This window comes from Miniopterus schreibersii (genome assembly GCF_964146895.1).
Source record: "Miniopterus schreibersii genome assembly, chromosome: 6".
Lineage (NCBI taxonomy): Eukaryota > Metazoa > Chordata > Mammalia > Chiroptera > Miniopteridae > Miniopterus > Miniopterus schreibersii.
This window is the reverse complement of record NC_138107.1, coordinates 78,226,600-78,246,135: the sequence shown is the minus strand read 5'-3', so window position 1 is coordinate 78,246,135 and position 19,536 is coordinate 78,226,600. Positions and strand designations below refer to the sequence as shown.

Below are 19,536 nucleotides of genomic sequence, written 5' to 3'. Positions count from 1 at the left end.
CAAACTTCTGTCTAGAAGGTCTAGAAGTTAGGCTGAAGGTCTGCTGTCTCTGGGAATCTCAATGATCGACGAGTCTACAACTTTGCAGACTAACCATCACTGGAAGGCCACCACTATCCCAACCTTGGACCCTAGTTTTCTTAAAGCCTGAAGTGGCGTCAAGAGTCCAGCAAACTTACCTTTAGGCTACGACCACCTAAACATCAGACTGAACAATTACCACTGCTGACATGAAGAGCAAGGTGTGGAATCACTGAGGTTAGTACTATCTCTAGAAGCAGGTCACCAATACCAGGAAAAGACAGGACTAAGGGAACTGAGAGTAAAGAGACTAAGGAAAGACTGTTACTCAGCTTCTGAAGGTGTCGCGTGGCTCTTGCATTAAAGCAGTAAGCCTTGGCCTTTCCCTAGAAGTGGCATTACTGCTTCCAGAGGTAGGGGAAGGTGCGTAGCTGAATTGGAGATTGTGAGGCGCCAGTACCTCTCTGTAATACCAGCTTTCCTGGCAATGAATCAGTGTAGCAAGGGCTAAATATAGGAGACGGCTTTTGTGAAAATACACAAAGGATTTTTTTTAATACCTGAATTGAAGAAAAATACATTCATGTCTGACAACTTCCTACAAATGAAATATGGCAAAGAGATTAAGTTTCACATAGATTTTTATAACGGCGTCTAAGGCAAAAATAAACACATGAGGAGAACTTCAGACTGTGAATTGCAGCATAATGGTTTCTTTAAATCGGCTCTTTGTCTCCAAAAGAAAAACAAAAAACAACACAACAAAAAACAATACAGGTCCCAAATCAAGCCTTCAAGAGGAATAGCCAGGAACCACTTTTACTGTCAATACAATGACTAAAATAAGGATAAGAAATATGCAGATACTAAGGTTTGGGAGTTAAAAGAGGATACATACTCATAGGACCAGAACTTGTCACTTTGTCAATAAAATGGCCAACCGGCGGTGGCAGGTTCCTAACCTCTGGTATCTGACCTAGGCTTTTAAGACTACTAGTGGCAATTACAATACAAAAGTCCAACTATTGCCCACAATTACTACCTCTCAGGGGGTCTATGTAATGAATTATTCATGTAACATATGCCCTATACCTTTTTCAGGAAGAAACAGACAAATCCATACAAACCAAGCTGACAGACCTCCTTATGGTCATAAAGTCTGTCACCTGCTGTTACCAGCTGCCATAAAGAAGATATTCTCTCCCTCCTCCACGCCTTCTAAACTGTGAACAAGTAGACCGGGAGCCATCCTTTACTCTCAGGAATCTGGGTGCTTAACAGCATATTAAAGTGAGAGGTCAAAGAGCACCCTGCTTTACAATCCTTACTCCTGCAGTTAGGGGCTGCGGGGAGAGATGGGTGCATCCAACCAGAAGCTAAATTCTTCTTTCTCTATATTCTGCCCATACACCCCTTCCATCATCAGGAGGCAAGCAATAACTGCAACTGTTTTGGAAAAGTTTTCAAAGTTTTCAAACCTTTCAAATGACGTGGTTTTACGCCTTTCTCCTCTGACAACTGCAGTTTTGTAAGAAAAAGCCCATTGATTCCTTTAATGACTTCACACGGTCTTGCTTATATTTGTTCTTGCAATGAACCACAGAGCATTCGCGGTGAAAAACCACTGAACACATTTTTAACAACTGATAATTGATTTATGCCCATAACGACAGCCCTTTGCCTTTTCCCGTTTCTTTAAAGACTGGAAGTTGAAAGAAGATAGAGGCTTGGCATCCAAAGTCTAAGGCGGGCAGGAGCCCCTGAGCCGCACGTTGAAGTTTTCTGTTTTGTTTAACTATAAATGTAAGGTAGCATTTGGCAGGCTACGCTCAGCCCTAGAGTGTGCCAAGAACTTTCCTATGGAAAAAGGAGCTAAATGCAAAATTAATGATCCAAGCACTCAATCTCCACAGTGCATGCAAGCACTGTGTTTAAAACAGACACAGGGGGGAAAGAAAAAAAAAGAAGGGATCTAAGGTCAGATGTGCCATCGTCACTATGAGGCATCTTCTCCTGACTCTCAGAACTGAATCTTCAGGAAAAAGGGCTGGAAGAGGCAGTGCTGGGCCACTGCAGGGAGATAAAGCTGAGGGGCAAGGAAAACAGAGCCCGTGCCTGATGAAGTCAGACTCTGGCATGAAAACACGGTGTTGTTGCTGCTCTTTTTTTTTTTTTTCTCCTCCAAAATAACTTTCAGTTAAATTACCAGCGGACTTGAGTACAAAAGATCTCTTCTGATGTGGAATTCTGAAACTGACAGGCACCCTGAGAAGCCTCCTGACCAGAGGAAAGAATTGCTAATTTGCTCTTTAGTTGGGAAAAAAAAAAATTCTAAGCAGATATCAAATCAAGAATGCCTTAGAAATTACATTAAATAAGCAGAGTCAGTAGAATATATGCCATCTAAATGTATAGTTAAAAAAAATCAAAAAAGACAAGAAAAGGAAGAAGGGAGGAAGTACATTTAGGAAGTCGCCTTTTGCATACCTTTTCAAATTTTGTCAGCAATTCCCGTAAGCTGAAGTTCAGACCAATCATCGTCCAGTAGCCCTTGAAGTTTACATCTTTCCGGCAAACTTCCTTCAGACAAACAGCGTTCAACTTCCACAAACCGTATCTTTTCTGGCTATACTTTAAAATCCTTTGTAAAATCCTTTACAAGCCTTGCCCTTGAGCTATGGTCCATGAGCAGCAGCAGCTTGCGCTGGGACATGTTAGCTACCCCTCCGAGGGTCCCTTCTTTCATGAGCTTTGGAGTTTGCAAGAAATAGACCTGCTTGTACAGTTCCTGGGAGCTGAGACCCACGAGGCTGGCATGCTCTCCCCTTTTTCTCTGGGAAGCCCAGGATTCCCTTTTGCTCACCTCACTAATGACCTGCAGCCCACAACTGGTCTCTCCTGGGCCCCAAAGCTTAGAATTTGGTCTCAATTACACACAGCAAAAAGAAGCTATGTCCTGGAAACTTGCATGAGAGAAGGCAAGAAGAAAAAAAAAAAAGAAAAAAAAGAGCCAAGTATTACCAACTTCCTCCATTCAGACTGGTTTCAGAAAGAACAAGAGAGGAAAAAAAAAAAATCCTGTGTAAAGAGCCAGTTTTCAAAGAGCATGACTTATGTGGAGTTCGAACAGCAAGGAGCGGACTCTTGTCTGAAGAAACACCCAAACCCGGGACAAGAGGCCACCGGTTTGCACTCTCCCAGACGCCGCAGCGGCGTTGCTATGGTGACCACCAAGCCGGTTTCAGTCCATCTCCCCAGGTCAGGCTGTGCCTAAGGGATGCTGTCAGTGCGACAGAACCGAGCCTTGGAAACTCGTGCTCTCTGTCCCGAGGAGAGCTGCAGCAGTGGGTCTCGCGGCAGGGGGTCATGTGCAGAGTCTGTGGCAGGGCGGCAAGGGGGCCAGCTCCAGCAGCACCCCTCGCTGCTCTGGCAGTGGCGTGGTGATCCACTGCTCTTTCCAGCAGTTGTTTATTATTTTAATCAGCATCCTCCCTTCCACCACCCCTTACACAGTTTGAAGTGAAGCTCACTCCCACTTCCTGGAGGCCTCCCGGCCCCAAAATGCAGAACTTAGCTCTCAAATTGTCTCGATCCTGAATGGATCCCAGGATTCATATTCCAATTTGGAGCCCACCCATGAAAACAAAAGGGGGTAGGTGTACAAGACAGTACCAGTCACAGAACAAAATATGTGATCCACTGGATTATTTCTGAAAAGGTTTTGAACAGTACGAGGATGGGGAAAATAAAGGGAAGTTTATTTGATCTCATTGATGACTCTAAGAGCCATTCAGACCTGTTTTCATGTGGGGAGTTGACTTGTTTGTGAAATAAAACTTAAGTGAAACGACTCAAAATGTGAGTAATAGCCAGTTGCTTTTAAATTGTTGTTATTATTGGTGCACAGAGAAACACTATCTCCCACAAAGTTTTAAGTGTAATTGCTTTAAAAGGAAAAAGCTCAATCCAAAGGATATATTCTTTGCTCTGCTATCACGGACATCATGCCAAGGCAAAACTGATTCTGCTCTTTGCATTACACAGCTATTTAGTGTACCAATAAAAGTTAAGTGTGACAGACATGTCCATATGAAACATATTTCTCTAGCTGTGTGCAGAATGTTGTTATAAATATATAATGCTTTTAAAAGTGACACCATCACAAATGGAATGCTAATCTTAATATAACTAAGTTTACTCTTTGCATCAGGGCATGGAACAAAGGGGATAAAAAAACACACCTGAAATGAGAATATCTATCTCCTGAAAAGCTATTTGAATTACTTAAATATCAAATTTGTTAGCATTCATTTAATCACATATAGAAAGAGATTCCACTAACAAAGTAAAGAACTACACCCTATCAGAGAACAGTATACAATAGGGTCACTACTATTTGAATTTACACACCATTTTTCTTTCCATTGCATTCCCAACTTATTTTCATATCAGCATTTAAATGGCATGTGTTTTACATATGCGGATCTATACAAAATTTAACAAGCTTTTAAAATATTTTCATCATTTATTCATAAAACTCAACATGCCCCCAGGGGCAAAATGGCTTTATGGGGTTTCTAGCAGAGTGTGTTCCACCTCCAAGTGCCCAATTCAGATTTACGCACAGACACTGTTAATTTCCAAAAGCACGTGTTGTAAACCAATGATAACCCAGAAGTTTATAAGTAAAAACGATCTGTACACTTCGGATAAAAATAAAAAGCAAAAGACATTGACATCAGCATGAAAACCAATCGTCAGAAAGGGGTGAAGAAGCCCACAGAAACTGACCAGGCTGACCCTGTCTGGGAGGGCTCTGGGGCCACATGCTGAGATCTTTCAGCAGCAACAAATAAACTTTTTACATAAATACAAAACAAAAGGAACCACCAGCACCACCACCACCAAAAATAAATAAAGGAGAGAGAAAGAGAGAGGGAGAGGGAGAGAGAGAGAACAGTCTTTCTCAGCTGGGCAAACTTCCAGCTACCACCCAGGGTGCTGGATGGCTGTGATCAGAGACTTGTGCAAACACGCAATCCCCCATGCATGTATCCGAAGACAGAATTAAATAAAAACTCTGAAACAGCAGAGACTACCATAGTCTTTCTCTCTGGTACACTCAGGTTTAAAGGGTTCTTGTGCCAGCACAAGGAGGACGTGTCTTTACTAGAGCTGCCACTATCCTGTATCCTGGTACAGGGCGGATCTTTCTGAGGGAAAAGGTTTTGAACAGCATCCTGCACGTGAGGGAGTCTTCCCAAACAGATAAGAGCTAGGGCATTTTTATCACAAGATAGGTACCTGCGCTCTAGACGGGACAAAGACAGGGTGGGGAGAGAGTGGAGGAGTATGTCCCCACGTGGAATTCAGGGGTGGTGCCCAGGAGTCAGTGCCCCTGCAAACTACCAGCTTCCCTGGCATCCGGCGAGTGCCTGTACCCATTTCTCAGAACTCGGCTCAGGCAGGAGAGAACGCAAAATAAAGCTTCCTCACTGACATTCCTAAAATATCAAGAAGGAAGGTATCCATGAACCTGGCTATGATCACGCACTCTTTAGGAGAATTAGGGGGAAAATACTTTGTGGATCTATAAGGAACCATCCAAAAATAATTTTTTTCTTAATTCTCACCTAATTTTAATAACAGCGTAATTGTACTCTCAAGAAAACACCAGAAAGCAACTAAAACTGTGATTTTTAAAATGTCAAAGACAAATAGATTATTTATGTAAAATCCAAAAATATTCTACAAAATTCAAGTAGCTAAATATTTAATGTATTACTCTGAAGTACTGTGCTCTTTGATGCCCGAGTGACATATTAAAAGTGAGACTTATAAAATGCAAATGTGACTTGCTTTAATAACAGTGAGCACATTTTACTATGCATTTGTGTTTGATACTTATAAATAAATAAACTTTCTAAGCAGAAACTCTGTATACAAAATATCACCTTGGTAATATACTTTACATCTCCACAGCCTCTTCTTTTTAAAACCAAGCACCTCTGTGATACATTATCTTCTGTAATCATTAAAACAAAAAATAGAGGCTTCCAGCGACAGCAACACATCACCGGAGAGACAATAAACTGAATGACAAAATTTGAAGAGTTGACATGTTGCAAGTCTACACTAGTGTGTAAATAAATAAATGAGGGACTAATCTTCAAGAGGTAGAATAAACATGATCCCTAAAACAGATCCCAACATAACCCCTACAACACTGAGTATCCTAAGATTCTATAGCAAAATAAGCCATGTCTCAAACATAGACACCTAGAAGGAAGTGAAGGTTACAGAACCATCAAGCAGCACAGAAAAACTCAGCAATGGAATCAATAAAATCTAAACCTAAATGACTTAATAAAAACCATACTCCACTGCCCAAAGAGAGTTATATGTCTATATGGCTTTGGGAAAAACTTTCAAAGGCCAGGCTAATTTTAAAGCTTTTTATGCTTAGACACTATATTTCACTTAACTTTTAAAAAATGACTTATTAGCAATTTCATCGTGATAATAAGACATTTTTAGGGTTCAGTCAAATATAAGCAAAAAGAACAGTCTCAAGGCTCTGTTGAAAAATAATCTATGTCTCATTCATATGGTGGATCTTAAAGTACCTTTCCTACTACACATAAAGCTAAAATTTTTAAAAACTGTAAAGATAAAGTATGTATTCTATTCAACACCTAACAGCTTTCTTTCTCTTTATATCGGTCAATATGAAGAAGAGAGAAAGTAAAGAAAAAACTTCTTGGGAGCCTCTAAGGCAAAGCATATGGAGGTCAATAACTGATTACAAATAAATTGGTACATCATGGCCTTATTGAAAATGAAGCGCTTCAGGCACGGGTAGAAACATTTACTTGTTATAATCCCATTCTGACTCAAGGAAAAATCATTATAACCTTTTAAAGGTTATAATGCCTTTAAAAGGAATATGCACAATTCTCCTTTTCATAACGTTTCTAAATCGGCGTTTATAATTCAAAAATAAAATAGCTTCGAGACCTTAATCACGATCTGAAATTTCAAATTCGTTGTCTACTGCCGCGGTAGTTCTATTACGGGAGACTACGCAACACATTGCAGCTTTCTAGTTAACATCAGCCAGCAACCAAGTCTGTCAGCTGGTAGCTATTTAAAGTAATATACAGCCCTAAAGGGCAGAAGGTTCAATCTGAAATGGAGCCCCGAGCCCCCTGATGAAAGGGGAGCTCTCCTTTTATCCCAGGAAGCTCAGACAATGTGCTTTGTACACAAAGAATTATTCTTAATGTTCATCTCTTCAATAATGTCATCTATTTTGATAATTACACAGGTGGCAGTTGGGAAAAATTGTAATTCAGAAGGAAAAAAATTCAACAGTTTATATATTTCCATAATCTACAGCCAGAAGATTCTACTAGACATTTTAAAGGCACAAAGAGCTTTTTCTTCTAAAGGGAGTGGATGGGTGGGGAAGGGAAACCCCAGCTGATCTGCTGCTGAATTAGCCAACCAGGTGCAGGGGTCAGCGTTCAGCAACCTTCGAAATATTTAATGATTCAGAGAGCACTTTATTAGGTGACTAAAAATAATGCCAAGACAAGTTAATGTTTCAAACCCATATCCCTCCTAAGAAATATGCAGCATGAGACAAGAGTGAAACCATCTCAGGCCGCCAAGCCTCACAATTCCAGATGTCTACTGACGGCACAAGCCTGGGGGATACACACCGAAGTCACACAGGGCTTTGGAGAAGGTTAGTGAAGGCCTCGAAAGGGATTTTTCCCCAACTTTCCTCAGTTATCCAGATTTAGACAAATTAAAGCCAAAATTAAAATACAAAATTGTAATAACGAAGACAAAAGTGTCAAGATAAATCAAAACTGAAGGTGCTGTTTTCACTCACAAGTTAAAAAAAAAAAGTACCTTCCCCAGGGGAGCATTATTCCTGTAATCTGCATGTGTGTCAGGAACTGGACATTGGGGGAACCCAGAGGAAGCTGGCACTAACCCCACACTTCTGTGTGCAATACTAGCTTTCTGATGCCAGCCGGCCAATCCATTCAGAGCCCACTTACTGCTTCAACTCTGATCCATCCCAAGTGGAATTCTCTGCAAAATCACAGCGAAACCTTCTTCGACACTTTAATCACGATTTGCCTTCATTAATCACACCAATAACCAGTCAATACACTCAAACATGAACCCTTTACACTTACAAATATGGCTTCCCCAAAGTCATGGGCATCATAACCTTTTTCCCTACGTATCTTTAGTGATATATACTTTCTGTACCTTTATCTCACTTTCCTCATTTGTTTATTCTGAGCATTGAGTTCTGTGATGACTGTTCCTTTCCAAAAAGTTTCGAATAAAGTCTTCTATAGACAGTGAACCCAGACAATGTATTGTGCAGGTAATAATAAAGTCAGTAGGCTGACTACAGAGGGGGACTTCCTATGTTTGACAGAGTTAAGTCAAGTCATTACATTTCCTGGAGATCGTGAGAAGCAGCAGAGTTGACTTTTAAAAATCTGCCAAATTTGAGGATAGAGTTAGAAATTCTATCCCTAGGAATTTAATTTGCAAACATGTGTGCAGACATAGGTACAAGGATGCTCAATAAGTTCTATTTGACATAGCAAAATGCTGAAAACAATCTAAATGTCCATCAGTAGGTAACTATGTAAATAAATTATAGCAGATTCCCACAATGGAATGCTGTTGGGCTATGGAAAAGAGGGAATGGTGCCTACATGCTGATAAGAAATAATCTCTAATACATATGGATGTAGTAGGTAGGTTATCTATGTAGATGCCCCAAAGGGGGATACTGACATAGATGCATAAAGGTGCAATATATGGAATACAAACGATATTTCTGGAGAGACATAGAAGAAGATAAATGTAGCTACCTCTGAGAGAGGGACTGGAGAGGTGTGTCTAGAATGGGACACTTTACGTCTTTTATACTGTGTGAAAATTGTATCACAGGAACATGGTACATATTCCACACAAAATTACATCAATCAATAGATGGAAAATTCCCAAGTAAAACACACTTATCTTTCTAGGTAGAAATCTATTCCCCCAAATGGTGGCATCATTAGATTTGGAGGTAAATGCCACCAGGGACCATCATTTGTGTCTGAAAGATTCAGAAGTTTTGAAGTGCCAGATGGTCTGACATTACAACAAATCAGCCCTCAACAGAAACACGCCTTCAGCACAGTGGGCTGGTCAATGGTAAACTTTTCTAAAGGGGACAGAGACAAAACCTTTTTGTCCTCTTAAGTTACTCTATAACTAGCCATTCCAGTTTCTTTAAATAATAACTTTGTGTCTAAATAGGCAGTATATAGTTTAAGTCATTCTCATTCCAAGGAAACCAGCACTGCTCTTTTCATCTAATACTGTGACATTCAATGGTATACAATTTTTCACAATATTTATAAAATTAATTGATATACACCAAAAAAAAAAGAATAAGTAACCTGATTTCTTCAAGACAACTGAAGTATGGCTTCATCATTCAAGTTGGCTAAGTGAGCGGCAGAGGGAAAGCACCAGGGTCTATTGAAGAGCTCAAGAGAGGCTGCAGTTCCAACAGCAATTTTGTTAATGGGTCTAAGTCACAGTAGTGAGAGAGAAAACACCATGGACCCTGCCCTGCTTGTCATGTCTGGAGAAGGTATGCTTGATGTATGAAGGTTGCTCTAACAAAATACTGAAGGAGATGCACGCTACAGGTCATGCAACCATTGGACACCAAGATCAGGTACCTTCTTATTTAGGTCTGTATCAAATGGTAGAAGGAGGTTTATAATCTCTAGCTCTATACTAAACATTGTCAAACCAAGGAATTCAGAGCACAATTGAAATCTAGAATTTGTTCTGGCAGATGTTTTAATGTTAAAATTAGAATATGGGATGGCTGTAGTAACGGAGCTTTTAAAAACACAACCTACAAAATAAGTACTGATATCAAAGTCATAACCTTGGGAAGCTAAACCCAAGTGATGTTACTATTGCACAAAACCTTTTTGGAATATTACTTTAGAGATACCTTCATAATTAATTAAAAATCCATATAATAAAATGGATCATTTTTTTTCAATTATATTGCCACTTTTACCAAAATTATTAACACTCATCTTGATCACCAGCTTAATAACTGCTGGTGATGTGTATACTTATAATACACACTAAGAAGTCTAATACCTATCATTACTAGGTGGATTTACAACACAATGTATGTTATTAAGGATGCTGCAGACTACATAATATTGAAAAATATGAAACTAACTTAGAAAACTTAAATGCAACCTAAATGTGGCTACAAAATAGTTTGAAGCATAATAGTATTCTTTGACACATCCTACCCCACCTCTAGTCTCACTTCCAGAGCTATCAGTGGCTCCTTTTTAGCTGTGGCATTTTTAAAATGCCTCTTCATTACCTTACAGCCAATAGTACAAACTCTTATAGAAAAGATTATAGTTCAGAATGTCAAGATTTAAATCATTAGAATATAACTTTCTCATTAGAAACTATGAATCACATCACACTACCACTGTGATAGTCTGAAAAGCGATATAGAACCTGTTCAATCCTATGAGAAAGTAATAACTAACATTACATAAGAACTAGATTACTTGTTTGTATTATTACCTCCAGCTCTGTTATATTATATCTTTCATTGGAAAAATAAAAGAGAATAATACTCTTGGAGTCAAGGGGCCTGGGTTGTGATTTCATCTAGAACACTTATCTAACTGCTTGACACAGAAACAAACACTTGAACCCTTGTCTGGACTTTGACTTTCCTTCGTAAAGCAATCCTGTGACACTTCAGCAAACACTCAAATGCCCTTATGCAGAAAGACATTCACTAGCACTAAATTATTGATTGGTCGTTAGGTTCAACAAAAATTCACTGATAGTTAAATAATTTTATTTATAGCACAATTAAGACTTTCATACAATTCTATGCAACACCAGTAGTGCACTGGGTTTTCTAGGAGTGAAAGTAAGTGTTCTACTAAGTTTTCAAACATTTCCAAAACATTGATAAAAACTCTGAAAAGTATATTATTACCATAGAGTATTTTGAGAAGCATGTGTAAGTTTTCTTAATATTTCTGCATATTTTCACCAAAAAGTTCATAACATGTTAAGTGTTAACACAGGCTATCATTAGCATAAAATTTTTAAAATATAAATTATTTAAAAGTTCATCACTAATCACTAATTATTAAAAATCAATATTATATAATGAAATATTCGTCACATTAGTGAAATGGTTCACGAAACTGCCATATGCTTTTCTATTTTGTTTACTGATATATCCCAGAGATTACAACAGTCCCTGGCGCATAGTAGACAACCAAAATATAGTCATTGAATTCCTGAATCAATGTCCTACAGTCTCTACAGAACCTCATAAAATGTTGAGACTTCACACAACTAGGAATCACCAATAAATACACCTTAATTACCAACTGTTTAAATATCAAAATCTCTTAATATTTTTGGTACTCTCTTACTTCAGTCCTCTCACTCACCTCCTAACAGAATTACTTCAAGCCATCCAAACCTTCTTGACACCCTTCTCTCTCCTCAAATTATCTTCTGTATCCTAACAGCATGACAAGCCAAAATAAATTCTTTTCAAAAATGACTTTAATTAAAAAGTCACTTAATCTCACCCTCTATATTCTCATCTATAAAACTAGTATAATAATAGAAAATCAAAAGTAAATTAACCATGACTCGTTTTTAATTTATTTTTTTAGTTTTAAAAAACTGGTATTACATTTGTTGGGGTGTCATTGGTTAATAAGATTATATAGGTTTCAAGTGTGCAGTTCTGACACATCATCTGTGCACTGCACTGTTTGCCTACCACCCTCGGTCAATCTTCCGTCAGCATATACTTGACCAATTATGACAAGATTCTCAGAACACGTATATACTTAGTACATCTGGCAAGCTGCATCTGGTCCATATAAAGCACTTAATAATAATAACAATAAATAAAAAGTTCACTCCCTGCTTACTGTTTTTAATTTCAAAAGTTCTTGACACAATCACATCAGTCCCTCTGCCTTTCCTTAATGGCTCTCCACATCCCAACCCCAAAATATCTAAATTGCAATGTAGCCCTGTCCCACTGAACTTTCTGCGACAATGGAAATGTTCTTTATCTTTGATGTCCAATAGAGTAGTATGGCGATTGAAATGTAGCTAGTGTGACTGAAAAACTAAATTGCGATTTTGTTTCATTTTAATCAATTTAAATTTAAACGCATATAGTCACGTGTGGCAGTGGCCTTGCTATACACTCCAGGCATGATTTCCTTACAATGTTCTGAAGGATAGGGTTTTCTAACTTTCTCGAATACACACTCTTACTTTTTCTCCATTGATAGACTTCATTTCTCTTAAATAATAGCCTCTCTTTTTTCTATCCATTCAAATGTTATCCAGGCATTGAGATGCAATTCAGTTTCCACCCTGTACTAAAAACCTTGTATGGCAGCTTCAGTTCAAGTTTCCGATCCACATTGGTCATCTCCATTATTTACATGTTGCCTTGTTTTGTTTACAAGTTGTTTTGTCAGTTTGTTTTACCTTCCCTCGAACCCCACTAGGCAGTAAGCTCTTCAAGAGAAGGAAAGAAAGTTGAATTTATTTGTCCCTCAAACGACCTGAAGAATGAGACACATAGAACTATTGTTCAATAGTTTTTCATTGGCAAGAATAAAACAATTGGAATGTATTAAAATTTTACATCCTTACTGTGATTTTACAATTAAAAAAAAAAGTACCATGATCTTGGCAGAACATACATTTACAAAGTTACCGGAATAGTTCATCTAATTCAACTTTCAAGCAAAAAATTCTAGGGGTTATTTTAATTATTTTTCCATTTCCTGAAAGGATTCCAAGTTACTCTAAAGTTTGCACATATCTGACCCATACATTTCTCCAAAGAAAGGGGTTTCAGTCCTTCTGTAAACCACTCAAGCTTAACTTGACAGAAAAATTAATTTAAATATATTTTTTAAGAGTCACTTTAAATTTTAAAAGAAAGTGCTGCCCTCTTGTGAAATGAGGTAGAAGATTTATCATTTCACTGACTATTGAGTAAATATTGCAAAGGAATTAAAAGTTAAAATTTAACATTACAACTAAATAGAGTTTATCTCACAGTTGTATGTGTTTCCCCTGAGGTCTATCCCTCATGCTTTTGGTTAATTTTCCAACCAAATGAAGAATGGATCATCAGGTTAAACTGCTCACAGCTGTATAATAGCTGGAAAATAATGAATGACTGGAATATTTTCACTATAATCGAAACGAAAGATGTAGTTTTAATACTGTGTTACTCAGGAGGCAATGGGAGCAAAGTCAGTGAAGAAGCAGATGAGCCAATGACAATATGAGAAGTCACAAGTCAACTCACTTTCTGACCTTGGGCAGGAGTTTAAGCTAAGCGCCTTCAGTCCACTTATTTACATATAAAGTGAGTATTTTAATAATACCGCAAACTACATAGATTTGCGTTGAGATTCAGTGACACAGCAGAGGTAAAATCATTAGTATAGTCCTTGTCACATGGTAAGTGCTTATTGAAGATTATTGAACCAATAGTAATAATATTACCATATATAAGATTACATTCGTACAGGCATTTAAACAATACAGTTCCTCAGAAAGTCTAACAATTGCGTTATATGTTGTCCTTTATCTGGGCATCTATTACGTGGGACAGGTATGAGGTACCATGAAAAAAGACATGAAAGTATTTACTTTCAAGAAATTTGCATTCTGAGCTATCATGAAAATACATGGAAGAAAACACACAAAATATTCCAGAATCTCATGAAGAACACATGTGAGCAGATTTACAACTCACAAAAATGACTACTCTAAATACAATAGGCTCAAGGATCCAATTAGACATCAGTTTACTAAAAACTTACTTGAGTGACAAACAGTAGATGATCTCAATGTTAAGGATACCAAGAGCGAGAAAACAAACCCCACAAACTTAGCGTGAACCGAGCGTGTGCTCTCGTTCCACAGAGCACGCCTTCTTAGCATGAGCCTTCCCGCCTGTCCTCTCCTCGGAGGCTGGAATGGGAAAGCTGAGAGGCTGGCTGGACAATACAGTACAGCAAGAACAGACTAAACCACCTTGGCTATTTCTCCAATCAGCAAACAGAAGTATTCACAAGCTGGTTTCATTTACCCACCACTTTGGGACTCACAGGTAAATAGCCACCATTTACATATGAATATTAGGAGCAGGTGTGCCTATAAAAGAATGTGTTTAAAATGTAGAACATTCTTGGATTCCATCCTCAGCACTCTAATCCTCAGGATATTCTTTTGTCATGTAGAGGATCTTTTGTCAAATTAAAAGCCACCACCAACCTGTATTTTTAGCAGTTTGAGTTTTTATGCCTGAGAGGTTTCCTCCACTCTTGCCACATCCACCTCTAGATTGAAATTACAATAAAGAATTAAGGTCAGATAAAGACGTGGAGAGGTGCCAGGCAGCAGAGTGCGAATGTTTTATTTAGTAATATGATACAGTTTTGGTACAGCTCCCTTTAAAGAGAATTCTCTTTTTACAAAGGCCTGTAAAATGCAGGGATGACAATCATGCTGTTCTATTATTCTAATTAGTTGTCTCTCTGTTCAAACAGCAGACAGCCACAGAGGAGCCCAGCAACACTTTGGTGAGCTGAGAAAATGTTTCCAGTTAAATGTTAAGGGAAGAATATTATCATGCACATGATTTATACCATTTTAAATGAAATAATTTGATTTTACTGCACTTACGCAAATGAAATGTTGATTCATCATACACGCATGTAAGGGAAGCCTTCCAAACAAATAAATGAAGGTTTAAAAGGTGGGAAAATACATGCCTCAATAACTTCTCAAGCTGAACAGAGTTGCATTACACTGTAACCACGAATTTTCTTAATCTTATGGAGGGGGTGGAAGTTTGACAAAGTGAACTGTTAAGTGCAGTAAAACAGAAGTCCTTGACCTAAGTCTTGTTACCATTTATTTAATCAGGTAAAACAAATCTGTTCATTGACCCATATTAAGATCAACAAGAGCAAGTTTTCAAGTTCACAGACTAAGAGAAATGGGCCCCCACAGCGTGTGCTAAATAATCAGTTTTCAGCAAAGGTGTGTTGATTCAATGTGAAGGCCCACTGAACACCATTTTGACATAAATTTTTTTAAAGAGGTAATTCCTCCCTCCTCCCCTCACTAGCAGTCAGTGTTTCTGTGGCATCTCCCACTTGCTGGCAAAGTCAGAACCATGCTCTGGAGTAGCTCAGAACACACAGTTTTCTACACGTCACCTGCCCCTTCACCCACCGCCCCCTGACTCTGCTAGCCTTAAGCTCCAACATCTCCTGCGTTCGCACACATCTCTTGATCAACAAATTTAAAGATGCTTTCTCTAGCTCATTTTATTTTATTTATTTTTTCATATTTTCATATATTTCCTCTAAACCTTCAAATTCTGTCTCCAGTTGTTAATCAAAGATCCAGGGTCAACCTACCTGTAGACATGTATTAACTACCTTGTTAATATTGTAAGGCACCATTCTACTACATAGATCACATTTCCATCATTTAACTAAATTTTTGTATTTTCTCTATACTTTTGACCTAGAAGCAAGGGCCAAGGAGAAATACAACAGCTGTTCTTGGAGCCATTACATCTAAACATATCTTCAAAATAAAATATTTTATAACTAAACAGTATCTAAGTCCTATGATTACTTAAAAAACGTAAACTACAATTTTATTGCACTAAATAAACAACACTACTCATAGTTACTAGGACAGACAAAAATAACTATTTAAACTACAGTATCCTCAAGAAAAAAATTACATGAGAATAAGAATTCTAGAATTCAAGTTGATGATCACTGGCATAGCTATATTTCCAGGGCTTTAGAGAAATCGGTATCAGCTAGGTTTGCATTCATTATCACTATTTTCTAAAATTGAGATGAAGTCTTTTTTCTGAAAAACTAAGATTTATAAAATGATAGTTATTTTTTTAAAATAAAACACTATGAAAAATATAACCAAAAAACTGTTAGAGAAAAATAAAAAGAAGGCCTCTAAAAATAAATGTATGACTAATACATAACCAAGTACATATTTAAATATATACCTAGTCATCACAATTTTCTCTTTATTTTTAAAGCCTTTTTGGATTATTAGCATATTAACAGTTTGTAAAACTGAATATCACATTATACATGTCATGTTACCCTCCCCCCCGAAACCCTGTTATTGAATCAGTGTTTTATCTCACAACAGATGGTGTCCTATAATTAAGAAAAAAAAAAAGAGTGCTATCATGACACCCAATTTAAGAATAATAGCCATATACAAATTTGTAGGATTGGCTGATAAGAGAGTTTTTTACTGGTTTATTATTCTTAAGTGGATTAATAATATATGTTTTGTTCTGATATCTTTATAGGCATATTAGAAATCACCTGTATTATGCTGTGTCATCTAATCCAAGGGAAATAAAGCATGGACATTTGTAGGCTGAAGGATGAAGATTGGGAATTTTTACTAAAGTATTTAGTTTTGTACATGGTTGCATAGGATTTTGCTTTTCCTAGACATGCATTGCTATGCTTTAGCAACTGGGGAGCCATGCTTCCATTCACATACACCTCTCCTTTGCAAATGTGAACACAAATTAGAGTCATATGTGACACAATATTGAGGAGAAAAATTCCCCACTGATTTTGCCCTTTTCAGAAATATGGTGAAACTAATTCACTAAACCACAAATATGGCAAGGCATAGATACCACAGACTCAGTGTTACACGTAAAACAGCATTGTAAGAAACTGTGTGCATGTGTGTGGAAGTACACAGTAATACAATTTTTAATCCAGTCTCAGGAACACTTCAGCAAAATTAACACAAATTTTTAACAAAACCCAATTATTTACAAAATAAACAGAAACTTCCAAATTTCCATCAAAACTATTCAATCCAACCCACTCTCTCTCTCTGAAGAAAATTAAACTCATTTCCTTCCTGTCTTGCCCACATGCAATACTTTAAACCTTAACCTAGACTTTGAGTATTTGTAGTTCCCTTATAATAATACATTATTTTCCAGCCCATTCTGATAAATCAAAATGTAAATGTCCACCTTTAAAGCCTCCTCTCCACTTCTTCCATGAAATTTCCTCTCCTTCTAAAGTGCTGATCACTCATGTATTTTACTTTCTAGACCCCATCACTCCCTGATAAAGACAAAAGCCCTTTGACTCAGTATCTTTAACTTTTGCCTTGGACTTTACCTCCAGGCATCAACAAATTTTCCAGGGCAATTATTTTTCCCTAAAGCTACGTGATTATGTTGGATGAAAGGAGAACTGAGACAGAATACTCTGGGTGCTGGGAAAATTACTTTTGTCTGTGTAAACCCAGAAGGAGCCAAAAAGTACTAAATTAGGCACAGGGTCAAAAATGTCCTGATTATATAACATCTGTTTAAGAACCACATGCCACAATACAATGCACAGTTTTAAATATAATCCAGGCGAGGATATCAATATAATAAAACCATACTAATATGTATTCCCCTAATCTAGGGGAGGCTACAATTTATATTCAGAATAAAACAACTGCCTTGTTGGAAAAAGATCTCCTCCTTCATGGCTGGGGATACCGTATCAGTATGTCTTTAATTTTCCCAAAACAAAGAAAGCATTTCCAGTTAGAAAGAGTAAAAATTCAGAAGCTGCAGAGTTCCTTGAGAGGATAGAAGAGATGGTAGATTTGTGACCTTATATTTCTAAGCCAACCTGCTGTGACTATTGCATAAAACAGTTGGGATTTGGCCATAAGCAGAACAACTTGTCTGAGCAGGAAGAAAGCAAGCATGTAACTCAGAAATTAAGAAACGTCCCTCCCAAATCCCTCACAATATATCAATTTTGCGTCTTAGGATTGGGTTAGGAGAATAAAAGATCACATAAAAACTGATTATGGTGAAAACGATGTCGGGTTAGCAAGAAAATAAAGAGAAATAACTGGAAAGAAGATCTAAAAATGACTAGGACAACTAAGAAAAAAAACATGAAGCTGTGTACAACCTGTAAGGATCCGCATCACAAATTAAAACCATGCCTGTAAAAGTTCCTCGCTCATAATACAGGATATTTGTACAAGTAGTATAAAATTAAAGAAAAATTAGCCACTATTAAAAAAAAGAGTTCAGACCATGCTTTGGCAGCCTTTTGAACTGAGTTAAAATTGGCTAACCCACACACAGGCAGTAATTAGAAAAATAGCATCATCTTTTCAAAAAGGAACATACACTCTGCCTTGTTGGAGATCGCGTTAACTGGGAATAAGTTCCAGTCAAAGACCAACAGGTTTTATACACCTGCCCTAGATTCTAATTACTGCTAAATATAGTTGATAATTTTATATTCGTGTAAACACCTGCACTGCCTGTGCCAAGATTCCTGAGCAATAAGATGGCTGTGAACCTAACAGCATAAAATCAACCAATCACAAACTAATTACCTTACTCATGGAAATAGTAGTCACGCCTTGAGTATTTTGTCCTTAATAACTGGGTTCTGCTCATTGAATTTACTGAAAGCATAAGAAAACCTCAAACTCTAAAACTAGTACTTTGCTATTATATCACTTAATAAAAGCATGGTATCCAAATCCACAATTATCTTAGGGCACAGGAGCAATTTCCATAGTGAGTCATTACCATTAGTGAGAATGTGTTAAGATCACTAGGACAGTAACATTTAGGGGCATTGGTATTATTTTATTAACTCACCTTCTTCAGTTCCAAAGAAATCTTATTTCATTTTATTTACTTATTAGTAGATATTCTTTATCCAAGAACTTCGGGTCTTTAAATAAATGAGGGACAAAACTGGCAATAGAAACTATTTCAACTACATTAAAAGAAAATAACTTTAGTACGTTTTGGATTTTAAAAACAACAAAGATCACAGATGAGAAGCAGCTCTTTTCAAAACATTTTGATCTATACTATAAATATTGGGACCACGTTGGCAGACTTTCATACAAACCCCTGATAACAACAGTTGTTAAAACAAGTATTTATTTAGTAATTTAAATGAGACCAGAGCTTTGAACAAATAAATATAAACTGTACTCACGATTATATACCTTCCTGTCTCATATCTGTATGTTACAAGATATTCTTTAAGCAATATAAAAGCTAAATAAGACATTTTTTTCTGGCAATTCAAGAAACTGTAAGCTAATAATCCTAGAGAATAAACAGATGTAAAACAGAGTTTAGACATTGTTTATTGAGTAGCATATTCTTACAAATATTTTCAAGCTTAAGAGTAAACTGTACATTTTCTGAGGTGCTTTTAGTTTTATACTGACAGATACTCCCAATATATTATGTTTGGGATGAACCTTAGAGTTCCTCTAGTT

General features: G+C 37.3%; 1 protein-coding gene across 6 annotated transcripts in view; it reads right to left on the bottom strand.

The window, feature by feature from the left end:
* UTRN (utrophin) overlaps positions 1–19,536 on the bottom strand; it is a 398,636-nt gene that overhangs the window by 135,846 nt on the left and 243,254 nt on the right. The window contains exon 1 of one of the 6 annotated variants that reach the window (XM_081141500.1): positions 2,509–2,669. The exons of the other annotated variants lie outside the window; for them this stretch is intronic. Coding sequence (XP_080997626.1) covers positions 2,509–2,559 — 51 coding nt within the window. The 5' untranslated portion in view covers positions 2,560–2,669. Of the gene's footprint in view, positions 1–2,508; positions 2,670–19,536 lie in introns of those variants that run through there. 6 annotated transcript variants of the gene reach the window in all.